Below are 26563 nucleotides of genomic sequence, written 5' to 3'. Positions count from 1 at the left end.
TGATAATTCAAACTCAACTCATGTGTAATTGGCTCCACGTCACGTCCTCCCACCTGAAAAGCTTCAGACAGTCTGCTTATATAGACTCTGGGCTGTCCCAGTGAACAGGTGCACCTGTCCCAGTGAACAGGTGCACCTGCCTTCCCTGCAAACAGGTGAGTCATTCACAACATTCATTAAATCCACATATTTCATCTCACATACTCTCATCTCGACCGCCAATCAGCTGACATTAAGTTAAGGTTAAGTTGGTGCTGAACAACAACTTAACCCGGTTTATCAGAAACAATTAAATTAACTAACACCACACCACCCCCCTGGACTTGGTTTCTCCCGCTGACATCATCAATGATGGTATAAAAGGAGGAAGAGGAGACGTTTTTCCCTCCTTTTAGCCCCGGGGACATGTGGTAGGTTTGGTAAGTACAAAACAAGATTAAATTATATTATCTACTGAACAAATATCTATTGTGAGAGGTACCAAAATAAAATACAGAACGTAAGCATAGGATTATTTATGTCTGCAAATTAAATGGTGGAAATGTGGTTCAACAAGTGGTACATGTGGTACACGCTTTATGTAATACGTGTTGTTCATCTTCATGCTAACGTTAGCGAGGCTGCTTGCTGTACACTTGTACCAATGATCTCATCTGAAGCTCCCGAGACCCAAAATGTCAAAACTATTTCCCTCAATAATGAAATGATCAGAGTATAAACGGGATATGAACTCGGAGAAAGCCCACGCTCTGCGTTTCCTCTTGCCTCATATTTCCTGACTGTTAATGGGAGGTCGTGATTGAATTGACCCCAATCACAGACTTTGTGTGATTGCTTGTTGTTCTGAAGCCCAACAGAACCTCCTGACCGGCCTCGCCCTCGGTTCAGTGTTCAGCGAGCCGTTTCAGGGAGACATCAAGGATCATCCGGGCGTAAGTTTGTATCATCCGTAGACAATCCCCACCGCTGCCTGTTTTCTGTGACGGCTCCAGCAGCCCCGTCTTTATAAACCAAAAAAATCTTTCAACTAACATTTACCCAGTCGTGGTGTTCCCGCCACGCGCGCCAATTTCGCTAAAAAAAGCCTTCATTTATTAGATTTAGGGGGTTTGCGAGGCCGAGGTGCGTCGCTGCTGGCAGAGAGAGAGAAATCTGCTGAGTGACACGAGAGATGATGAGAGGAAAGGATGAATGTGGGACGTGAGGGATGAGAGATTACAGCAGAGAGGAAGGAGGAAGTTTACACACACCATCTGTGCATCAAAGGTGTGGCTGCGCCGGCTCGCATCCACGATGCGCCGTCTTGTGATTGTTTTTGAACGAGAGATCTCTTGAATATAGATGGTCTCATTTTCACTCCCCCCGTCTACCCACGTTTTTTTTTTTTTTTTTTATTTATTTCATCTGCACATGAGTGAACAAGTCGGCTCTGCTGTCGTGTTTGTCGAAAAAGCCCCGCTGTGTTGTAATCATCTGCTGCATGCACGCGGCCAGCTGAACACCATACGGTGAAATTAAAACTTTCTCCTGGCTTTAAAGTTTTTCTCCCGACACCCGTCAAGACTTCCATCGACGATCCTTCTCCTCCTCATACGCCAAGACAGTTACACAAGAAGCATTTTCATGTCTGCCCGGTTGTTTTTCCTGCTTGCGAGAAGCTTCACACATGACTCATAAAAAGCCGGATAAACTCCTTTTTGCTTGTAAACATCACAGAATGATCACAATCACACCAGGGGATTTAAAAAGCAGAATGATTGCTTGTGGCGCACCTCCTGCCTCCCCCGACAGTTTGATCACACGGGGGAGTTGAAGTCTTACAATCTGATGGAGAGCGAGTATCACAACATCTCAGCCTCACGCCCACTAGTTTCTAGGTTATAGACTTCAAATCAAATCCACTGAAAGCCTTTGAGACTTCCAGAGGGGAAGTCAGTTTTATTGAGAGCGTTTGATTGGTCCTGGTCTCGCTTGGATTTCCCCTCTGAAAATAACAGACATAAATTCCTGCATGGCTGCGATCCAACCAGACACCTCCACATGTCTGGGTAGCAAGCAGCGCGCTATTAGGACAGAAAAGTCCCAAGTGGCTCGTCTCCCTCCTGTCTCTGAATCTGATTTCCTTTTTTATTTTTTTGCGGGTTTGTTTTTGGACCCGAAGGCCTCGCTCTGCTACTGTTTTTTTCCTCGGCACTTTGGCTGTGAAGCCAGCCCATCAGCGGTGCTCTCCGGTGCATAATTGGTGCCATTAGCGCGACGCATCGCACGCTTTCAGGCTCTGCGGCTGGACGCCGGCAACAGCGAGGTACCCCGCTCTCTTCCTCTTTCTATCTCTTTATCCCACCAACTGTTTCACACTCTCAGGACTCGCAGCCATCGCATTTGTGGGAGTAATAGGCCTGGCAAATTACAGCAGATCGGGCCACAGCAGGCTCAGCCCGGCAGCCACCAGGGAGCAGCGAGCCGACGTGCTGAATCCACAGAACATGGCCTCCTGATCGGACAGAAAGAGGCGCCCTGGGAGCGAGGGAGGGGAGCCAAGGAGGGATCATGTTAACATCCGCCAGCTGCGATTTTGATTGTTGCATTGGTGAGACATTGTCTAGTGCGTGTGTGAGAAAACTTTAGATAATCCTCACATTGGGAGTCTAGTCAGACACCTCGGTGTGCTCTGCAGAAGTTCTTCGAGCCCAAGTGAACACAAGAGACTCAGAGTAACAACTTGTCTAAACACAATTTCCTGGCTGATTTCATTGATTATTTTTTTTTTTTCTAACTTCAGATTTCTGCTCCGTCACTGCGACAGCTCAGTTTGCTTCAGCTCAAACACACACACACAGCAGAGACGGAGCTCGAGCACGCCCTCCCACACACACAGATGGTCTGAGAGATGCCTCGACAATTAAGCTGATCCATTTAAAGTCTCTCACTGTAACAAGCTGAAGGAAGCCTGCTGCCGGATCTCGCCGCTCTCTGAGGCGTGCTGATTCCTCTGCGCTCCGCCGGGCCTCCCGGGGGCCTTTCTGTGTGACCGAGCCCTTTTCTTAATTACACCTGAGAGCGGCGAACAGCTGCTCCTCTTCCACATCTGTGTCTCCATCAATCAAGCCTGTGAAGGAGTTTATGTGAAGCAAACTGACAGACATGTAAGATCCTCGTTCTCCCTCCCGTCTCCTTCACTCATCTGATTCCTCTGATGCTTCCCAGGTACGAGCAGCAGATGTCTGCGAGAGTTCCTGGTTTTGTATCGAGTTAGCGGCGGTGCGTCAATATTAAATCCGACTGCTCATTCCTCCGCCAGCAACAAGGCTCATCTTGTCCTGAGAGTATTTACGATCGCAGATTTTGTCATTATAAAGTTATTCTTGAAGACAAAGCATGACACTGTTGACATAACAGAGATCAGTTCTCCAAAAAATGATGCTCTTCATAAAATTGGTTAGTTTTTTTTTACAGCCCATTTATTTTTAACCCATCTCAGGATTGTGAAAGTGGAAGACGATGATAACGGAGAGCACGGCGCAGGGAAACAGAGGACATCAGCGTTGTTTATATTTTTGTCTTGTTTACAGAAATGATGCCAAAAAGAACAGAAAATAAGCAAGAAATTGATTCATGAATCTTCCAGAGAGATTTCTGTTGGACCAAAACAAAATCAAATTAAGAACAAAGATGGATTGTGTTTTATATAAAACCAGCTGAGCAAATACTTATACTCAACAGAAACTGTGTTCTTCCCTCGAATTTATTGCCTACTGCTGCGGACCATAAATATTTATCAGGGATCAGAAAGGTTAAGTATGTGGGAGTGATAGAATCTGGCAGCTGAGAAATATTGCTGAAACACAACGTCTCCAGATTATTCTGCAAGATGGAAATCTTCGAGAGCGCACAAGTGGCCTCTGCTGCAGCAAACATCTCTTAAATGTCCCCCGCGTTTTTATTTGTTTTGCATAATGAGCCTCGTTAATATCGCAACTTGTTACTGCCGACGTTTTTGATTTGCAGACTGATTTGACCTCATCAAAAGTAAAGGAGCACCACAGAGTTACAGCAGGCCGACAGTTAGAGGTCATGAAGTTGATTTTATTATGTTCTTTTGTCCAGTTTTGATGATATAGTACTTTTTTTTTTAAACTACTTTCTTGCTGCGACTTACATGAGACGTTTAACGGCACTGTCATGTCCGTACGGTGAATATGAAAGCTTCAGCAGCAGCTAGTTAGCTTTGCTTAGCATGAAGACTGGAAACGGGGGCATCATCAGCAGCATCATGCTAAGAGAAGCTAAATTACTGATGTTGGTAGCTTCACATGTATTGTACAGACATTAGACTGATATTGATTATCTTATTGCTCCCAGCAAGAAAGCAAATTAGTGCAAATTACATTGTGTCAACTCTTAAGATTGCTTCGCTTGCGTGAAGGCTGAAGAAAGACGTTACACACCTTGTGAAATGTGTGGTCGTTAAATTATCATAGTAACCGCTAGCTGCACAGCTAACTGAGCTAACTAGCTAACAGCAGTTACAGTTAGCATAGTAGTTAGTAGTCCAGACTGGGAGCTCGGAGTGGTTTTTAGGAGACAGAACAGGCCAGGGCTAGCTCGTTAGCATGCTAACTTGAGTAGATATCTCTGCAACATAGCGGTTATGTGTCTTTTTTTGTTTGACACTAAAATTCTTACATATTGCACCTTTAAGGTTCAATGAATGAAAACCTTTTTGATATAAAAATATGAATGTGATAAACAATATATGCAAATGTGTTGGTCAGTGTAACAACCTGCAGCCATCTGAGACAGACAGATTTACCGTATTCACCTCGGGTCATGATGGTGATGCTGATCTTCTGTGTGCCACTCCAAGCACACGCTGAACATAATAAAATACAAATTTTCCTCTTGTGTCTAGACGAACATGATACATGCTGTCAGATCAGCAGGGGCAGCACACACTGTCTCATACATTATTGAAGCTCATTGTGAAGTGTGGTCAGGCACCAGGAGCCTTTTCCAAAGCGCCGGCGTCTCTGACAACCTGAGACTGAAGTAGAAGTGTCTCGGCGGCCTCGCTGCGGGAGGAGCTCAGCGTTTTTTACCTCCAGCAGCTAAAACAAGCTGCAAACCGCTGCATATTAACGCTAAACACGTTACTGATTACGTGGATAATCCAAGAATGAGACGAGCGTTTGTTCTCTCGGCCGGGAGGTAAGGTAGGCCTCTAATCAAAGAAATCATAATCAGATGGACATGATGATGATGATGAGGCATTTTCCATATCCCAGTTTAAAAGTATTTATTTAAATACATGTGCCACAAACGACACTTGAAGGAGCTCAGCTTCCTCAGCTGACACTGTAGCAGCTGCTCACAGACCCTCACACTCAACTGTATATTATCATAATAAAATGCATAATCGAATCAATATGAACACAGTCAACTCGTCAATAATACATACGATTACTTAATGTACTGTATCTCATTTTGCAACACGGGATCAATAGCGATGTTCACTCTGCAGCAGTGTGCTGTGAAATTTGTTCAGTACTCAGCAGCTACAGAAAGATATCGATTCAGTACTGCATCTTATGTTTGTAGTATTCAGGGAGACGGCCTCGGGTACACTCTGATAAAAAAGATAGCAGTTAGCAGATAGGACAAGAGATAGATGCAACTTGAACATGTGCATTTGTCAAAGTGTTGTTTGTTTGCTCACATACCAAACCTTTAGAAACGTTGAAGTAGAGGTGACGGTCTAATCCTCTGATTCTCTTTATTATATTATGCAACGCTGCAAAAAGCAACTGATTCATTTTTAGAGGAATTCACTCAAATCTGATTTTTTTTTGTTCGGTAGCAATTCCAAAAATAATAAGCAAAGGTTTCTTTGAAAGTAGAAAAAGCGTGCAACGTGTTTGGGCTGCTGTTTGTGAATCTTTTTCCGAAAATAAGGCAATTTTTCCGTGATGAAAGTCAGGAGAAGCATTTCTTCTTTAAACAGAGGTAAGCTGTTTGGTTTGTCTGTTCTGGGCTGCTGTGGAAACACTGGGCTGCAACAGGACCTGCTCCCTCTGGAGATATGAAAAGGCTCATTCAAAAGCACAATGATTCATAGTTTCAGGAGGTTATTTCCAAATTAAAACATTAAAATTACCTTTAAAGCTGCACCGATAAACATTTCCATGATATCGACAGATCAGAAGACAAGCTGAGTGCGTTTCAGAGTCTGTTAACTCGTTTTGGTTTCTGTGCCTGCAACTTTACTGTTTTAGTTGTCTGTGAAAAAGCTCTAAAATCGTCTGTACGCCATCTGCTCAACACCAAACAGCAGACGGACACAGAAAGCGACTACATGGTGAACTCACTGGAGCGTTTAGCAGCTAAAGAATCAGATATTTCCGTCAGGCTGAGGTGACAAAAGGGCACAAGGACCGGTGTTGTGTTTACAGCTTGTTGCACTGCCTCTAAATGACTCTAAAAAACTTTATTACACTTGGCCTCCTGTCAAATTCACGCTCAAAACAAATAGGGAGCAGTATATCACCGCATGAACTGCCACCAACTGTAGCCGCCCTAAGTTAGTGAGCTCAGCTAGCCGTGCAGCTAGCTGATCGGACTGGGAGCTCCAGGAGACCATTGGTGTTTACACCACTAGCACAGGAGCTTTGGTACAGGACTGGCTGAGAAACCTGGTCAGGGACCCAGGTCCATATATTGATTACTTCAATGTGCAGCACAGCAAACAGTCAGTGTCACAGTGAAATGACTCTCTCTTGTTTAGATTCTTCAGACAGGTGCTTCAGGTTCATTTTGGCCGTTACGCTCTGCCTTATTGGCACCGAGCGACGCGTTGACAGGAGAGCAGCCTGACCAGTTTTTAGTCATCATTTAATGTCACATTACAGACATACCACCCTGTCAGGTCATCAGATAAGTTCCCATCATCTTATTGCACTGCACTGACTATATGGTATTGAGCAATCAAGTACAGCGAGAGAGAGAAAACAGAGGAGAGACTTTGTGACAGTGTGACATTTCTTTCTTTTTAAAAAAACAAGAAGACACTGATATTTTCAGACACAAGTCAAACTGCATTTTAACAGATTCTGCTGAGTGAAATCCAGTTTTAGTCCCGAGCAACCCGGCATAAACATGAAACTGAAAGTTTAAATACAGTCACCAATTAAATGATCTCCCTATCCAGCTGCAGCTACGTGCAGGTTTCAAAGCACAGTTTCATGTCCGTTGCATAGAAAATGTCCTGGAGCGACGTCACACGACCCGTTAAGCGCTGTATCCATCATTGTGAGTCAACCTCTCAGTACACCCTGGGTCCACGTTCATTTTTATGTCCCTGGTCGCGGCTGCCTCTCTCTGCTTCGGTGAGGCCTTTGACCTCTTTTTTACTACAATCACTGCGACGATCGCCCCGACCACCAGCAGCCCAACAAGTCCACCTCCCACGGCGTACGCAGTCACATTAGAGGCTGGTGGCGGGTCGGCTGGGGGGTTGGCTGCTGGTGGAACTGGTGGCCCTGAACCAACACCTGGTATTCTCTTGTTTAAGCTCAAAATGTACAAGATGGTTTCCTGTTTGAAGACGCACCTGTGTGTATCGGGCCAGTATCCGTCATCTTCCACAGTTTCATCCTCGGTGTAATCATCATCTTCTGTCGGTTCTTCAGTATAATCATCTGCGTACTCCTCCTCCTCATCCATTATTTGAGGGCCCGCTAAAACAACACACCAGTACACCCCTCCATCTCTCTCCTCCAGGAGGGAGATCTTCAGCGAGGAGCCATTCTCAGACAGAGTCACTCGGCTCCTCAGATCCTCTGGGATGGGAACAGTCTTGTCCTTTGAGTCTTGGATGAGCTGATTTTCACCTGTTGGTGTTCGCCGGTGCCACTGCACCCTTCGGGGGTCGCCTTCGCTCACTTCACAGTCTAGCGTGACGTCGCCGCCTTCAAAAGCATTTTTTTCTTGGGATTCCTTTTTGGGGCAAACAACCAGCGAGTACTGAACCTCAAGAGAAGTGGAGATGCATGAATACTGTCCACTGTGGTAATCAGAGACTGCAGGAAATACCAGTGAGAAGTCCTCTGAATCGTCACCTAATGATATGTACATCTCATTGTCCGTCTTACTGCTGCCATTGATCTGCCCCTGTGGTGTCTCCCAGTGCTGGAGGTTACCATCGCAGGTGCAGTTTAGCACCACTCTGTCGCCTTGAGAGGCAAAAACATCCCTGCTTTCACTTTGGTCAGGCAGGTACAGGTCCTGGAAACTGAGACACTTCTTACCTTTGACCACGATGCAGTAAAATTGCTGGTTATTCTTTAACACATTGTTGTCGAGCAAAAGCAACGCTCCGCTATCTCTGACCTCAACGCCACCCTGCAGCTCCTCCACCAGAGGGTCCAGCGACACGCTGCTGTCCAGGAAGAGTGTGGGCCGAAAATTCGGATACATCTCACTGTACCAGCGCACAGAGGTCCCCTCCAGGCCGATGGAAGAGCTGTTGCATAGGAGCTCAGCCCATCCGCCTCGTTCCTTCACCGTGATCTCTTTGGATTGAACCTCCGCTTCACACACAGAAAGCTTCTGCGTGTGCTGGCTGACAAGTTTCTGGTTCTGCCAGCATTCCCTCCTATAAATCCCAGAGTCCACGTGTGTGAGGTCACTGATCTGCAGGCCGAGCAGGTGCTGGTCTTTGTTGATGCGGATGCGACCCCGAAGGTCTGCTGGAGGTGTAACGGGCGGGTCGTCAGCTGAAGAGTTGCCAAGCAGCTGGTCTCCCGCCGGGGTGGATCTGTAAACAACGATGTAATCCACTCCGAAACAGTACCCCATCTCGATAACGCTGCCCTCGGATCTGAACACGGGCTCTGCCTCCTCGCTGTACACCCGGTGGAGGAGGAGGAGCAGCAGGAGCTCCAGAAACCTGACGGAGGTCATGTTGTCCATCTGTACCAGGCCATGTGCTTGTCACACTGTGGAAAGTTTGCTTACAGTAAGAGCGGTTAAATGCATCCTCTTTGATTTGTCACTGTAGATCCGCCTCCAGTTAATAGTAGTTTCCTCCTCTTTCACATTCCTCCACAGACCTAGACACACACACACTCAGCCTCAGAGTGAGGCACGCACACACACACACACACACTAACACACACTCAGACACACGTCAACCTAGTTAATGAGTGACAGGAGTGGGAGGAGCGGCATCAAAGTCATTAAAGTCATTATGATTGTGGCGACCAATCAGGCTAAACAAAAGCCAGGAGACAGCTCACGATAAAAACTCAAGAGTTGCACATTAACCGTGTTGTTGTGCAGTCGGACAGGTTTTCCCTCGGCTGTGGGTGTGGTCAGCCGCCGCGCAAGGTCGTCTGACAGCAGTTACAGGGAGTGTCGAGTGCCCACGTGTTATTATGGGGATTCCGTGCGAGCAGGCATGATCACACATTCGCTCTCCCATGCAACAGTGGCCTTTAGTCAGCGAGCGGACTAATCTGAACTGAATCTAAAAAGCATCAGTTAATCTGCATCAGGTCTCCACTGCCTGGCAGCCATCACTGTGTAATTTGTTTTGAGTAAGCACAAAAGATCCATTCAGGCTTCGCTTTTCATCAAATGGACGGAACTGCGTGATCCACTTTCATCTTACGCAAGAGTCGAGTAATGTGACGCTCGGCATATCATCTTAAAATCAGAATCAGTCCTGTGCTTTAGTTTTTTTATGATCGCCGCAAGTCAGCGACATTTAGAAAATAGAAACGTTTCTGGTCATTAGTGCTGCTGCTAATGGCCTCATGATGTTTCACTTTGCATCCTGACGAAATGTGTTTCATGTTTATGATTGTGTTTTTATGTAAATGTTGTCATTTTGGTGTTTAATCACACAATCTGTTAATACTAAAATAAAAATAAAAAGACTTTTTGCTGACAACACGCATAAAGTCAAAAATCTGACACAGACGTCTGCAGTCCAGCAGCGTTACACAACTTAAAGATGACCTATTATGCTTTTTCCTTTATTTACTTTCCTCCAGTGTTTTATAGACGTTCTTGTGCACGTAAAAGATCTTGAAAGTTAAAAACGGGGGAACTCCTCTCTCCCACAGAAAACACTGCTCCTTAAACGCCTCGTCAGTGGTCTCAGCCTAAATTTGGTGACTTTGTGACATCACACCACGTCACCATGTCACACATTTGCATAAGTTATGTCACATAAGAATTGATTAACTGCTCTGTAGTTGTTAGCGTTGCTGGGTCAGGCGTGCGTGAGCTGACCAATCAGAGGAGCGAGGTATTTAGGGCCTTAAAGAGACAGGCGCTCATTCAGTTCAACTCCTTACTTCATGAAACCTGATGAACTGTAACAGCTCCTCACAGTTAATGAATAGCCCAGGCTAACTGTACTACTCAATACATCAATACTCCTCTCACTGGTGTTGCGTTCAGGTTGTTGCACAACAGGACAAACACAATGTAGTTAAATGCAAACAAGAGTTTCTTTATTTATTGCAGCAAGGACGACGATGATCGATGACACAAAGGCAGCAGGTTTGTGATTCACGCCTGCCTTATCGAGAAGTATTCTTGTTTTCACTGTCCCTCCCTATCCCTCTCTTTCGGTTTCTCAGGTGATTAACGCCTGGAGTTTATGTTTTGGTGACAGAGAATACAAGCACATTGTCTGGGAAAACCCCTGTACTTTATCCACCCGTGCATGAAGCGTGTCAGGTGGCAACTTTGGGTATTATGTAGGGAAATTACGCTTGTTTTCTTTAAGGGGAAGATTTTTGGTCAAGTGTGGCAAAGGTCAGAGAAATTTACAGCCTGTAAGAAAACACCCTGAGGTCCTTACAGCAGACAGAGGAAGGAGAGACACGCTATCTGGAAGTTCTCGTTGTGATTTTACTTCTCCAAACTCTGCAAGAGGTCTGCCAGCCTGTGACATATCGTGCTCGTGTTGCCCAGTGGCACTGCTTCTCCCTTCCTCTTCCAGTTCACTGCCCTTTGTTTTCTTCTTTACGCCAACATCTGGTCCGAAGCTCTCCCTCTCCCCTTCTGGCTCTTGTTGATGCTGTTGTTTTCCGAACTGACTGTTCTGTAACCTGGTGACGTCTTTTAATTTTTGCGAGAGTAAGTAAACATTACATAGTCACAGTGAGTGATGCAGCAGTTTTAATCAGGGCTAGGCGTGTTACACAGAGAAAGGAAAATATCGGATGAAACGCATCATGCAGCTTGGATTGAAAGATTCCTCAGATTGGCATTCTCAGCTAGGTATTATTTGACACTCATTTTTGTCTGTCTGCCCATTTTTTTTTCTGCCACTGACATTTTCTCTTCCATTTTCTTTTGAATTTTTATGATTTTAGTTCCTCATTCCTGCTGAAACCACAGCAGCATTGTAGCAACGCAGGGTGGATACCGATTGCGTGACTTTGCTCCAACCTTTGATAAATGCCAGGGATACAGTTAACAGGTTGACTGCCAATGGAAAAAGAGGGAACGACACTGTTTACACTGCAGGCCCACATGTTATTTTATATGCCTGCTTCCCTCTAGAGAGAAAGCTGCTTCCCATGACACACAAATGCATGTCTCTCTCTTTTGGACACGATCCTTCTGAGAGACGGTTTAATTGCTAACTGAAACAGTTGTTGTTTGTAAATGTGTTGTGCTTTTGTGCATTTTGCTAATAAAACTGATAATACTGTTAACAACAATATAACAGCATCAGTGCACTCTGATGACCGGCTCACTCCCGTCAACATATGGGCATTAAAAAAAAGAAAGAAGCACCAACCTGTTTCCCTTTGAGACACATCATCTGTTTACTAGTACATAAACTATAATGAACCCAGCTACCCACTCAGCAGCAGCAGCTTCAGTGCTGTGGAGGGAACAGCTTGCAGGGCTGGTGATCAAGCATCATGATTAAGCACCAACTGCGAGAAAACTCTCCGTGTGTTCGGTCCAATTCAGCCCCAGCGCTGATTACACTCATCAGGGCCCCGTATGCTGCGGGGTTTGGAGGCGAACCAACTGCTGTTTGAGATACAGATTTTTGCCAAAATTATTTAATTACTGGACATATGGGCTGCAATAAAAGAGCAGGGCTTTTGAAAAGAGGAAAGAAATAGAGGCAATGGGAGCATTAAAAAAATCACATAACGCTCGCATGTCTACGCTCTGCTCCAAAAAATGTTTTTCCCCCGCAGAAAAACATAAAATCAAAGTTATTTCAGGTCACATTTGAGCTGCAAGTGCTTAGTTGCGCTGCGTTGCAGTACCGCTCTCCGCCGCGGCGTGTCGCTGTGGCGCGCACGACAACACATCGTCCAGCCGTAGAAGAAGAAATCAGTTCCATAACAACACGTCACATCCGCTGACCGCTGCTAAAGGTAACTGATTTCATAACAGAAATGTCGATATATTCGCTAAACTGTGCGCATATTTACAAACTGCCGTCAGCAGTAAGTGGCGGCAATCGAGTTAAATCACGGGGCTGAGTCACATCATGTGGTGAAGCCGTACTGCTCCTGTCTCGCTGTTCTTGTTAGCCAACTAGCATGCTAAGCAGATAGCATGCTCCTTCAATTAAAATACCGGACTGGATGCGAGAGGACTTTTATTTTGAAATCGTTGACAACAAGTCCCTCTGCTCAGCACGAATAAAACGCACTAATGTGACTAATTATGCCCTTATTATGCTTTCAAACGTGTTATCTGATAGTGCTCGGCTCACTGACTGTGACTCATGTTTCAGTGCATCAGCAAGTTAGCTCATGCTTTCCCACGTTCCCCCTGTGTAACATCTGTCAGCAGATGTGCAGGATAACCATAATCCTCTTTTCAGGTGGAAAGGCTGTGATGAGTGACTTCACAGAAACAGCAACTGGGTGCACTTTATTAAAGCAAGGAGATTAAATTACAAAGTGCTTTTAATCGATTTACTTACGGCGTGTTAGTTTGAAAATAATACAGGGTGCAGTCATCAGGGTTTCTGATGGAAAATGCAAAATGAAGTCGTATTTCTGTCAGTGTTCTGCCAATACTTGTTCAAGAGTGGAAGGAGCTATGAAGAATCGCTGCTCTGTTTCAAGTTGAAATTCACTTTGCCTCCTGATTGTGTGGCTCAGTGACAAGTCAACAGGAAGCTTCGAAAATAACCTCTGGCTGTGCCCGATGTTCGGAAGATACTTCATGTTAATTATTTGACCAGTGGAACAAATAAGATAAAGAAGAGTCATGGTTGTCAGTCTCCGGTCCGGATAGGACCTCATGACTGCCCTCCAGCCTCGCAGAGCCTCACCACAGCTGCTACTATCACATTATTGTTTGATGAGCAGTAGAACTGGGAGTGCTACTGTGCAGCAGTCTGCTCAAGCTTTCACTATCCAGCTCTCTCTGCTACTTATCAAGGTGAAGCAGGTATTTTTAGTAAGTAGGTATGTTCTGTGTCTGCTTGGTTGTCACCCACTGCACTTTCTTCTTCTCCCGCCCCTTTAGGTGACCGCCTCAGGACTTTGCATCAATGTTGCGCTTGATCGCGACGTCCCTGTGCCTCCGGTGCCAACGTGTCCCAGCTCTACCTCTAAACCTAAGGCCATGTGCAAGCCTGAGCTCCACAGAGAACCAGCAGACAGTTGAGGATCTCTATGGTCTCTCTGTGGACATCCAGAAGATCCGAAAACTTAAAGGATGGGTCCTGCATCAGAGTCCAGCCTACACAAAGGAGGTAGCTGGGCTCCTGAATGACATGGGAGCCTCGGGCTCCATCGTGGCTCGGATCTTAACGGATCACCCCGAGGCGGTCCTCTGTCTCCCAGAGCAGATGCAGACCCAGAGGGAGCTGTGGATGTCCGTGTGCCCAAACCAGAGGGAGCTGGTTGGCATCATCGAGAAATTTCCGGCCTCCTTCTTCACTTCCTCCAGCCACCATGACAACCAGCGGAACAACATCGCTTTCTTCCAGAGCTTAAACCTCAACAAGCGAATCATCACTAAGCTCATGGCCAGCGCTCCGCAGAGCTTCAGCCGGCCTGTGGAGCAGAACGAGGTGATGGTGCGTACGCTCCAGCAGGCCTATCAGGAGCTTGGGGGAGAGGAGGACAACATGAAGATCTGGCTTCAGAAGCTGCTGAGTCAGAACCCGTTTGTCCTCCTCAAACCTCCCGAGGTGCTGAGACAGAACCTGCTCTTCCTGAAAGACAAAGGCTTCAGCACGGCAGAGCTCCTCCGCCTCCTCTCCAAACTCAGGGGCTTCGTCACCGAGCTGAACCCGGACAGCATGCAGCTCACCCTGGCATACTCCCAGGACATGTTGGGCTGCTCCGAGGCGGAGCTGCGGGACATCGTCCTCAACTGCCCGGCTGTGCTTTACTACCCTGAAGCTATTTTGGCTGAGCGCATTACGGGCCTCCTCAGCGCCGGGATCAGCATGTCTCAAATCATAAAGACTCCGACTGTTTTAGAGCTGACCACTCAGATAGTGACTTACCGCATCCAGCGACTGAGGGCGCACGGTTATGACATAAGGACAGGCAGCCTGCAGGTCCTGAATGGCACTAAGAAGGACTTTGAGGTGAGCTGTGGAAAACTACAGCTGCGCAGAGAGAGACCACTTTTTAACCCTGTTGCCCCTCTAAGGGTAGATGACTGACAGAGGCTGTGTGGACTAATGCAAGTGAATGACAGCTGTAACTGGATGTTTACTGTCCTGATTATTTATATCAGCATCCGATTAAAGTGTCTAAAGGTGCTCTTACGATCAGCATTTCATTTATAATCAACTGCCATCGCAATATTTTAGTTTTCTGCGGTCTGTATATTGTTATATGAAAAAAAAACAAGAATTTCTCCAGATAACTTAAATACCTACAGTATATTTGGAAAGAATTAATCATTCTGGAGTGTTTAGGGTGATTTTTGTTTGGAAGTGCATTTTATCAAACAACCACAGGCCCTGCTTTGTTTGATAAATAGATTGTAGCAGTCAAATCGTTTGACTTGCTATTTTTCTTTGTTTGGTGTGACGACAGGCTTAAAAGAGGCGGGAAATGGCCCCCGGGGGCTCTCACCCTCATACTGAATCTGCCCCTGACCCAGTCTGAAGCTCTTTGGGGTACCCCTTAAAACCCTACAGCCCCTTTACACCTTCAGTTTACCATTTTATTTCCCTGGGGCTTGTAGGAGCACATTTATTTATTATAGCGGGAAGAGGCATTTGTTTATTGTTCATTGTCCCAGCAGTGGACACTGGGCGTTCCCCTAGTTTTACATGTTTTTCGTTTGTATTTGGCCTGTAAGCAATTTACAGCCAGTACCGCCACAAGATTAAGAATGATCGAGGTTCACACAGCCTGCACTCACAAGCAACAAACTCCAATATACCAAACAACCCTTAAATCAGATTAAATTAGGTTATATTAGGCAGCTGGCTCTTGTAGATGAGTCATGGAAAATGAGAACTGTGTTGAGTTTTGTTGAGCATGTCTGAGCTGGTTTGCTTTACTTGGATGGGTGGTAAATGCACACTCAGGTCGAAGTACAGATACTTGCATAAAAGACTCCCAGGATGTCGAATAGCCACATTTTGGGTTGGTCAAGCGTCCCGAGCAGCAACAAAGTGAGAAATTAAGAAACTCTCTGCAGATACGAGACACTTACACGCCTTTTCTCCTGTGTGCAATGATGCAAAGAAAGAAAATCAGTATTTCCCCTCAAATGCATTAAAATTAAAACAAGTGTAGAAAGTTCAGATATTTGTGTTTAAATGTTGGGAGGAAAAGTCAAAAGTTGTCAAGAAAATTACAGATTCCTGAAAAATCTTGAGTATGTTACTTCCCACCTCTGCTTACTCGACTGCACATTCTGTGATGAGACTTTTCGATGATATAACGATATATTGTGCAGCTCCTCGGTGAACTTGACAGTGAATCTCAACAGTCAGGGTGCCTGAGTTAAACTTAACTGACTGGGGGAAAAAGAAACCCCAAAATGCAAGATTTAACAAAGACGGGCTGAAAGTCTGTTTTTCCTTTACGTGCTCAAACGAGGAACTCCCTCTGATGAGTGTAACCCTAAACACCAAGTGCAAAAATGTACTTGTAGTTTCCTGTTTATCAGGGAGTCTGACGGCGCTACACGTGAAGAGCAGCACACTTTTATCGCAGGTGTAAATTCATGTTGTAAGAGACGACGAGGGTGGAGTGATATCAGAAAGTGAGACGAATGTAACGGCATCTTAGTGTCGTGCTTAATGCTCGTCCGTTGCCAAATAGAGGATTTATTCCTGTTTATTTACAACTTCCCTCATCACAGTTAACGTCACATAAAACACCTCACGACATAACCGCACAGACGGATGTGCCGGCTCGTCCGTCAAACGCATTTCTGACTATAAGCGAAGACAAACAAGGCTTTTCAAAGCGTTTTATTTACAGCCGGCGTAAGTGTCTCATTTTCGTACTCTGTTCTTGGCAGCACAAGTGTTCCCCTCAGGGAGGAAATCTGACTGCGGCTGAGATTTGTATTGTTTCTTTACAGATGGAGACACTTTATTATAAGTTATTCTCCTGCAGAATTGTCACTTTATTATCATTTCAAATGGATTCAAATGCGCCCACACTTTGGGATGACAAAAAAAAAGAAAAGTCCTTTCACTTGGATTGGGAGTGCTTTATTTGAAGGCACTCTGCAGTCTTTGTTCAAAAAGAAGTTTCAGTTCATTTATGCAAAATAGATTTTCCATTATGTTTGGCTTTATTAATAAGGTTTTCATGTCTGTGTGCGTCATACGGAGGTTTTAAAAAAAAGGGCTGCTTTTGGATTCGTGCCCACATATATTTGTATAAGCTACAAAATCAATATACAATCTTTCTGAGCTTTGTCTAAACCGAGAGCGGCGTTTTTTATAATGTCCCCCCTGTCTCGTTGTGAGTGTGTCTTAATGTTTCAGATCCAGCAAAAAGCCCTTCAAACATGCTTTTTTTGGCCTTGTAATGGGAGCGAGCGTCCCGGCTAATGAAGTCATGACTTTATGCCTGAAGGTTCCTTCGCTGGCGTAATGTGGACGAGGGGGTCACAACAAAGAGAGAGAGGACTTGTGTGTCCAGAGGGAGGAGGAGGAGGATGGAGGAAGAGGCTGAGGGGGGGGGAGTCATATACATTAACAACTTCTACTCCCCATCTGCTGCATCACTCAGCATGGCTCTGTAGTCATGGCGATAGCCACTGGGCAGATGATGCGAAAGTGAGTGCATCTGGTAATGAATGTGAGCTCTGCAGATGGATGCTTGACTCGTGCTCATTTTCCAGACCATTCTCGACACGGAGCCCCCCGAGGGCCGACGACAGTACCTCAAGTGCTGCAGCTGATGTGCTGAAGGTTCCTAATTTTACACAGACATCTGTGACTTTTCCTTTAATTCATCATGTTGCAAGCGTGTAGCTCTCAGTGGCGCCGAGTAATAAATACAGGGAGTTAATCAGGATGGATCAAGGTGAGGCAGATGAGACAAGGCCTCAGGTGACTACATGCGAGTCACCTCTATTTCTTACCCGCTGTCCTCTCGTCCCCTGTCGGCCCCGCGCCGCGCTTCTTGAATTACACAGACAAGCCAGGGAGGTTAATAGGAGGGAGTATAAATCGTCCTCTTTCATTTCAAACATGACACTGGTTGATATTAGCCACGCTCAACTCTTTGCTTTTATGGGTCCTATCTCACCAGAAACAGATGACATCTGCAATTAAAAGCTATGATTTCCAGCTGCAGCCAGAGAACGGGCGACCGCTGCAGCAGTAAATAATCTTTTCTTTTAAAGTCAATGTAAGTTAAAGGATAAGTTCACCCAAGAGCTAAAACTCAGTGTTTATCTACTCACAACATGCTGATGGAAAGTAGAAGTTTCGTAGACCACACAACATTTCTGGAGCTTCACAGCAAAACAGCTCTGCAGCTCCTAAACTAAATGGCTCCATACAGCTCGTCCAGCGTGATCCAACTCTCTGGAAGCTCCTGGATCCTAACCTGATGTGAAAAGATGTTATTTGCATCGTTGACACACAGTGGAGCTTGTGCACCCACTTCAGAAGCTTTTAGCTCAGCAGCGACTATGACTTAAGTTTTCATTTATGGGTGAACTTATCCTTTGAGGTCAAGATCTGGTATTTTAATTTAGAAGCATTTGATTAAAAGCAGCTAATATAGGAGGAAAATAAACATATACACACATATATTTATATATATATTGTTATTGCTCTGGTGTTCCTTCCCTTTATCGTAATATTTCCAGTGTGGGATGTCAGTTTGCACTCAGCTCAACTCTTCTCTCCCCACCTACACCAGAAAGTTTGCTTTCTGTTATAATTACTTATCTCTCAGTAGAGACTCCAACCTGCGCCCCGATGACATAACACAAATATCCTCTACAAGCTGAGGGTGAGAAATAAATGTCACTTTGATGGACGTTGAACGCACCAAAGCTAAACAACCTCCTATATTGAATGTTGCATCTCAGATTCACAAAGGCTCATCTGTCACTGCTGGTGATTTGCCTCGTGGTGAGGGGAGGTCTGTGAGGATGGACGGTCGTGTCACTCCGTCTTTTATAATGTCATCGACCATTAAAGCAGCTCGTCCTGGAGACTCAGACAAATGTTTCTTTTGAAATCACGGGAAATCTGATCACAGGAGGCGTGCCAACATGTCTCAGTGATAAAACAATAACTGATAACTCTTTAATTAAACAGAGCCATTGTTAACGGCGTCTGTCTGGTTCCTGCTACGACAAGTCAAAACTGTCTGCGGCGAGAAAAGCCTCATTGTCTCATCTCCACAGTCGACAGCCCTGTACTTTCCTCAGTGTACTGGGATTTTTCACAGTATAAAGCTTTTACCCTTTATGTTCGGGTGTATTGTAGGTGAATGAGTTTGTCTTAAAGTGTAGGAAGTTATAACACAAAGCATTTTTTATACTGCAGCCGACGAGGCAAGCTGAGTTTAGCTCCGTTGAGACACGAGGCAGTTTAAAATGCTTTACAGGAGAATAGCAACACATAAAAAATAAGACTTTAAGACACATTTTTTAAATTGCATTTTTAAAAAAACGACCAGCTGCTTCACCAGACTCGGTTTTGATCCTGATCCAAGACCTTTTAGTGCTTTTAGAGACAAGTAATCACATTTTAAAATCTGACACACAGGAAGCCAGTGCAGTGATTTAAAGGGGCATTATGTAGAAATTAAAACTCAAAATTTGAACATATACAATATTGATGAGGTAATAAAACAAACTGAGAAGTATTTATATTTCCATAAGTGAATAAACAAGCTGCTCTCAGAGGAAAATAAGGTCCAAGAACGCTGTTTGAAGCTATAAAGGTGGCAGGGTCCGCCACATATAAACATTATTATAAACACTGTGTTGTCCTTTAAGCTCAGTTTGTTTATTCAGTCATGAAAACAAAGAGTTTGATTATTCTGTTTGTTTAGGCATGAAATAAATCAGTCAGATCTTTCTCTTCTGATTAAAATGTCTTCCTAGAAACTACATAGTGCACCTTTAAGGGTTTGAAAATGTGCTTTGACCATTATTATAATTATTTTATTGTGACAAGACCATGAAACCATCAGTATCCAATAGAAAGAGCTCTCTAATATATAGAAAAAATGCCTTTTGGTTGAAGCTGGTTGTAAAATCCAGGACATGTTGCTCGGTATGTCTCGGTCTCTTGTTTTCTGTGATATGACGCCATCTAGTGGCAAAAACTACGTATAACCAGTAGATGAGGTTCACAACATGTCATTTTCTATTAAAAATGTACCAGTTTGACTTTAAACAAACTTTATTAATATAGCATAGAAGTCATACGTCAGGTGGAGCTTCAAGTTTCTGAACACAACATGAAGTTAAAAAGAGTTTAAGTAGAATATTTAAAAGAATAATAACAGAGAGATAAAATAAGTAATAAGACATGATAGTAAAGATGCAAGTCTGAACACACACACTAAATAAAAGCCGGTCTAAACAGGTTTCTTCCACAGCAGGTCGGCCACCAGAAGACCTGAGGGATCCAGTGGGTACAGTCATGAGTCCAAACAGTGACAAACCTTCATCAACAAGTCTAAACCAGGCGGGTGACATCAGTGCATTTCAACACAGAAGGCTTTATATTGCTAACGCTCAGTCTCTGAGGTGCTCACACGGCCAGCTGTTTGTCTGCTCCAGTGGGAAGAAATTGGGGGTCTTAACAGTGTTTATCCCGCTGGATTAACAACACTATCTCTGGGCAGAACCTCCCAGTCCCGGGTCATCTGGTAGCTCACTCCACCAGGAGTGTAGCCACCTCCTGGGCTGCTTTAAAAAAAGGGGTTCCTCTTCCAGAAATCTGTGCAGCAGCTTCGTGGCAGGGTTAGGGTTGTGTCTTTTCCAGGTCTGGGCGAGTGGAGAGTCTTCTGTTCCTCGCAACGTTCATACTTAGTTGTTATATGGTCTCACAGTGGAAATAATTCAAGAGTAACTTAACATAAAAACTTGGATAGACGAAAAAAAAAGTGGCTGTGCTCACACTGTTTCAAGTTTTTCATGGATTACAAAGGTCCCATTCACACAAGTTGAAATGTTTTTGTGTTTCTCAAAAAGACTTTGGCTTTCCTTGAATACAAAGATTGACTGTGAGTTTTGGTTTTAGTGTGCGTGTACAGTCACACTTGGAAAGAAATGTCTAAATGGACGAGCGATCAGAAAAAAATCACACACAAGAGTGATTTTGCTTATTTTCTGTGTTCTTCTGTCTACACTGCATCACCAGTCTGTCTCTTGAATACCTGACATTTGTACTTAATGCCGTTATCCTCGTGAACTCCACTCGGTACATCAGGAAAGCTGAAAGAAGAAAAGGTTTTACGGGTTCATTAAAGGCCAGAAAACAGCTGAATATAAGAATTTAATGGATAAACAATTTAATGAAAGGTGAAATATGACTTTTTCAATGGCAATAACAACAAATCATTAATTAATAAACTACCAAACACATAGTAAGAATCTACCTTTAACATGATTTGCTCATTAACTTTTCATATTTAGTAAATTTGAAGTAACTTTGCTCTTTAAACAGCCGGTAACGGTGATGTCAGCAAATCCTTTCAAGCACTGACCTCGCAGTCTGTCCACGCATTGTGCTGACGGTTAGTTTGTAACAAAGGGACAGCAGCACGGCACGGAGCGCATTGTTGAATACATTTCATAATAAATCATCTGCTGAGTAACTAAGTAGGGGTGAGGTTCAGACTAGTCACCCAGATTACAGTGGTTATGCCCATTTTCGGTAATTTCGGGTGGTTTAGAGCAGAGGAACAGACGGCGTGGGACGTTGTTTTATATCCAGACTTGTGGGAAAGATATTATCAAGTTTTAGATCACATCCATGTCTGTGCTGTCAGATTATACGCTGTGTTTAATAAAGAATAATATGGGCGAGGAGAGCGCTGCGTGGCTCTGACGGCTGATCTGACAGGAGCTCTTTATTGGGGCAGATGGGAGTAAAGAAAGTAGGCGGCTGTGGACCAGCTTGTCTTGTAGGGCTGCCCGAAGGGAGGCCCGCGGATCGAACAAAGAACATGCATCTTAGTAGAACGTGTGAGTTGTGGTTTTAATGACATTTATTTCACTCTGGTAAAGTTGTGTCGATTTGAAAATGCGCACCGCTCCTGCTGCCTTCAGACGGATGTAATTAACCACAAGAGAAAGCTTTCACAGGCGGCTGTGGAGCACGAGGACAGACGCTGGTCAGCTACTTCCAATATTATTTTTTTGTTATTTCCGATGGTATACCTCTGACATGTCTGCCGTCTGAAGAACACAGAGTGTGTCTGTGTGATGTTGGAGAGGTGTGTGAAACCATCAAATAATGCCGGAGGACACGGTTCACATCGCTTTCACGAAAACCATCAACACCAGCGGTATCAGACATCGATCTGCATAATAAATACTCACACCTGCTCCACCTGACACGCGAGTTCAGTTTACACCACAAAAATCCCAAATATGTGGAAACAATCCAAATCTCATTTAATGACAAGTGTGTGACTGGTGGAGTAGCCTAGCTTTGAGGATGTTTCTATTGTGGTAGATACGGACGCATTAAAACCTGCAGATTTTGCTTCCTTGCCAGTACTTTAATAAATGCATTTATTTTAAGACAGAGGAGACTGAGCAGAGAGTGTTATCTTTCCAGGAAGCACCATTTTCTTACCTTTCTTGTAATTTAAACAGCTCTCTGTCGAACTCGGGGAAGAAGACGTCGCAGTCGAACTCTGCCATGACGTCTGTCAGGTAAACCAGGTCACACCACGGGTGCTTCAGCGCATCCTGATCATACACGAGAGAGGCTTACATTAACGGTGTTAACAACCTGGCTTTGCCATGTGAAGTGTAGCACAGTGTTAACACAGATGAAGTCTGAGCTGCACAAGACAACTTGCATTTAAAAGGTGGAGTAAGAAGTATAACAGGAGAGGTAAGTAGAGAGATGAAAGCCAATGCATAAGTAAAAACAACTCTGAGGGCACAGCAAAGGTGTTTATGGTCTTTAAAGCTTATTTTTGTGTCTTTATTCATGTATCTCACTCGGAGAAACCCGTTTAAGAAGGAGCTCAATGGTGACCAACAGCTCATTTGTGCCTGTTTTGCTAGTTTACCTCGTAGACCCGCGTCCCGCCAATGATCCATATGGTCTCAATAAGGTCAGCGAGGGGGGGCTTGGCTGCCAGGAGGACGGCGCTCTCAAAGTCTTGACACAGGAAGTTGGCGTGATCAGGAACTGTGCTGTGAGAGGAGAGACGTCCAGCCGTCAGGAAATAAAAGCATGACAATGAAAAACCTCTGTAGCTTTGATGCAGATGTTTGTTTGTGTGTGTGTGTGTGTGTGTGTGTGTGTGCACTCACTTCAGTGTCGTACTCAGCACCACATGCAAACTATTGGCTATTGGGAAGGTAGAATCTGGGTGGTGTTGGAAGCAGCGTCTGCCCCAGACCAACAAGTTCATCTTTCCTGAAACAGATACAAGAAAATATGTGACACTGAACTCAACATCTCAGCTACTGCAGCTCTCACACCTCTTCTTATGGCACACAGTACAGGAGTGGGTTTCTCAGTCATCCAGGTAATTATAAGTGCTGTATCGTAGGCAACCGGACTGGTTTCGGTTCCTTGAAGACATTTGTGAGTTGCAGGCTTTTAAACTCTGTGTGGGAGTGTCCTTACAGAGTCGTTAAGGACACGTGTGAGCTCTGAGTTTCAGAGTCGTTGAGCAGTAAAAGAATAATTTAATGTCAAACTGGAACGACAGTGTCAGACCAGAGGAGGCGGCCTACGACAACTTTTCACCCACCCACAATGTTTTGTTTTGAACCATACCCAGGCCTGTATGAGGTGTTGATAATGTGATGACGTAATGTTACCTGGTCTCGACACCCTCGTGATAGTCTCCATAAAGAACTTGAATTCAGATCTGCAAAAAGTCACATTTTCAAGATTAAATGAAGCAGAAAACAGTCGGCTGTTACTAAGCTCATTAATTCTGAGCACTGCTGCTTAAAGTTTACACATGGAGCAAACATTGCTCTGGGGAATGAGACGTAGCTACGTACCAAAACAGAAATGAGTCACCACTACTATAACTACACATGAACTACTCTACTGCACCACTACGCTCCACACCCTGATAATCTGAGCCATGTAAACAGTGGCTCCTTTACACTTTTCGGTGGAGTGGCCGAAGAGGAGATCCTTCATCCTTCTAGTCTTTCATATTTTAGCACACATTTTCCTTTTCCTGTTTCTTGCTGCGTGTACTGTACTTCTGAACATTTTAAAGTGTAATATTTCTAATATGTCAAGCACAGTGCTGGAGGGGCAGACAAAGCATTTCACTGCACCTTTGTAGAGTTATGTTGAGTATGTGACAAACAAAAAAGCAGTCCAGCTGCTTCCACTGAGGTAATAACAGGTTACTGTTTGTAACTGTTGCCTTTGAAACAAGTGCTGCTGGTTTTCAACTACAGCTGAGTTCTGAAGCCTCGTTTAAAGAGGTCATGTTGTGCTAATTTCAGGTTCATACTTTTATTTGTTGGTCCTAGTAGAATAGGTTTACATACTTTAACTTTCAAAAAACACATTATTTTTCTGACATGGTGCATTGCTGCAGCCTCTCCTTTCACACTGTGTCTTGAACGCTCTGTTTTAGTTTTGGAGTGAGACATCTCACCTCTGTTCAATCTTTGGTGAGAGTTGCACATGCACTTTACGTAACAGGCAGGATGTAGCCAATCAGAGGCAGAGTAGGGCGGGTCATGCTGAGCAAGGTAGTGTGATCTAAAATAACGCTGCTACAGCTGGTAACCATGGCTGCAGGACAGCTGTATATATTGTATAACATATATTTAAATATATATAATTATATAACGCCTGTTACATAGTGATGCACATAAGTTACGTAAATAAAGGCTCGGCTCAAAACAGAATTTATTATCAACACAGTGATGTTAAAAAAACACAAAAACAAAATACTCAAGTAAAAGTTAACACAAAATATTACTTTGGTAAAAGTCTTCCAGATGAATTATACTCAAAAGACTTGTAGTAACTGATTTTAAACATACTTGATAATCAAAAGTATAAGTACATGTAAACTGTGCATGTATTTAAAAGTACATATGTAAAGGCTGTCTACTATGAGTCGTCTGGCAGATTATCGGTGGATTTTTCTTAACATCAGTGGGTTTTTTGTTATTATCTTATGACAGATAAAACAAACTAATTTAAAAATGTGGCATTTTTCTCTGATGCTGCAAAGTAAACAAGTAACTTAAGTTATCTAATGAGTGAAGCAGAGTAAAAGTACAATATCTGCTTTCAAAATGTAAACAGAAAATACAAATAGGCTACTCAAGTAAAGTACAAGTACCTCAAACTTTTAATTAAATGTACTTAGTTACGCTCCATCACTGATCATCCATCAGGTTCAGTCCCACATTTATGGACTAACTTATTAATTATATTCCATATTTGACTTCAGAATAAATTCTGCTTTCATGACCTTTAAAAGCTTTTCCTTAAAATTAAATTACACAGAGGACTGAAAGACAAAACACAGTCCTCCTGCACACATGTGGATCCTCATCCACAGTAACTAGTCTGTCTCAACCATCCTACAGAGAAATGCTTTCCATCTTACGGTATGTCCCAGGGCATTTTCCCATCCTTCCCCATGCCCCTGTCGTTGCAGACTGCTGCGATGAGGCGGATAGGTTTCTTCTGCACTTTGTCCTGACACGTCTCCATCTTCAGCAACACAGGAGAGCTCGAGATCAACAGGCTGGGACTGACTGCGCCTGTGCTGCGTGCAGGAGCCATTTATTGAGGCTGGGGCTGAGCTATCACCGCCCACCGGCCGGCAGCTGCTATTGGTCACCAGCATCCTGAGCACGAGTCAGCGGCTCCCCTCCTCTCCGAGGCTGCCTCGTCACACAGCAACGTGACTGGCTCGTGAGCGGCTGTCCTCACTGTTTACACAGGCATTATTTATTCTGCTGGATTTACTGCACTTTTATTATACAGGTAACAAAGTGTAGATCAGTCTACCTGGACAATGACACTTCCCTCAGCTGTTAATACATATACAGTGAGACAGATTAAATTATTATTTAAAGAGGTCGTGTTATGATGATTTTCAGGTTCATGCTTTTATTTGTTGGTCCTAGTAGAATAGGTTTACATACTTACATTTTCAAAAAACACATTATTTTTCTCATATGGTTCATTTCTGCAGCCTCTCTTTTCACACTGTGTCTTGAACGCTCCATTTTAGCTACAGAGTGAGACATCTCGCCTCTGTTCAATCTTTGGTGAGAGTTGCACATGCGCATTACTTGATGGACAGGATGTACAGGTCACGCAGAGCAAGGTAGTGTGATCCAAAATAATGTCCCTACAGCTGGTAACCATGGCTGCGGTATAAATATATATATATATATATATATATATATATATATATATATATATATATATTATATAACAGCTGTTACATAGTGATGCACTTGAGTAACGGGCGTAAAGGCTCGACTCCAAACCAAGCATGTCGGGCAGTGCAGGAGCTGTGTTTTCTGTGGGAGAGAGTAACTCCCTGTCGCGGGCTTTTCACTTCGCAGACCTTTTACATGCACAAAAATGCTTCATAACACAATAAAAGGAAGGGAAACCCCCCAAAAAGCATCATATGACCTCTTTAAGATGAGTTAACGTTGAAAAGTGGTATTCAAATCTGCACGTTTTAGGAAAAACATGTCAACACACGTTCTCAATTCCTCTGGTTCAAAGTTCACATATGCAGAGTTAATAAATAGGCAGTGGCAGCTCCCCATGATCTTTTCCTGTTATTGTTGAAAAGCTTTGAAACAGTGGTGACCAACACGTTTCGTTCCAAAGCTCCTGTGCCAGCAGTGTGAGAACTAATTCTCCTTCCCAAGCTCACGGTCTGGACCG

General features: G+C 44.1%; 2 protein-coding genes across 7 annotated transcripts; one reads left to right on the top strand and one right to left on the bottom strand.

Moving 5' to 3' along the window:
- The first annotated feature begins 385 nt into the window (after positions 1-385).
- mterf2 (mitochondrial transcription termination factor 2) lies at positions 386-14782 on the top strand. Of its 6 annotated transcripts, none has more exons than XM_084363502.1 (2): positions 386-419; positions 13525-14782. In XM_084363502.1, the coding sequence occupies exon 2, from the start codon at positions 13550-13552 to the stop codon at positions 14675-14677; it is 1128 nt and encodes a 375-aa protein (XP_084219628.1). In that variant the 5' UTR covers positions 386-419; positions 13525-13549; the 3' UTR covers positions 14678-14782. The 6 variants fall into 6 exon arrangements, with proteins under 6 accessions (XP_084219628.1, XP_084219632.1, XP_084219630.1 ...); XM_084363506.1 differs by lacking the exon at positions 386-419 and adding an exon at positions 10546-10566; XM_084363504.1 differs by lacking the exon at positions 386-419 and adding an exon at positions 11248-11292.
- Positions 14783-19843: 5061 nt separating this feature from the next.
- LOC311263732 (dihydrofolate reductase) lies at positions 19844-25425 on the bottom strand. Its single transcript, XM_084364004.1, has 6 exons — positions 25257-25425; positions 23482-23531; positions 22966-23071; positions 22719-22845; positions 22274-22389; positions 19844-20904 (listed from the first exon to the last, which is right to left on the bottom strand). The coding sequence occupies exons 1-6, from the start codon at positions 25361-25363 to the stop codon at positions 20814-20816; spliced, it is 597 nt and encodes a 198-aa protein (XP_084220130.1). The 5' UTR covers positions 25364-25425; the 3' UTR covers positions 19844-20813.
- Positions 25426-26563: the final 1138 nt, after the last annotated feature.

This window comes from Pagrus pagrus (genome assembly GCF_965226575.1).
Source record: "Pagrus pagrus genome assembly, chromosome: 10".
NCBI classification, from domain to species: Eukaryota; Metazoa; Chordata; class Actinopteri; order Spariformes; family Sparidae; genus Pagrus; species Pagrus pagrus.
This window is presented reverse-complemented; position numbering and strand designations above follow the sequence as displayed.

Coding starts and splice junctions, on each gene's coding strand:
- mterf2 (XM_084363502.1), top strand. CDS start 13,550: ATGTTGCGCTTGATCGCGACGTCCCTGTGCCTCCGGTGCCAACGTGTC.
- LOC311263732 (XM_084364004.1), bottom strand. CDS start 25,363: ATGGAGACGTGTCAGGACAAAGTGCAGAAGAAACCTATCCGCCTCATC. Junction 23,072..23,481: donor CACGAGGGTGTCGAGACCAG/GTAACATTACGT, acceptor TATCTGTTTCAG/GAAAGATGAACTTGTTGGTC. Junction 22,846..22,965: donor GTGCTGAGTACGACACTGAA/GTGAGTGCACAC, acceptor CTCCTCTCACAG/CACAGTTCCTGATCACGCCA.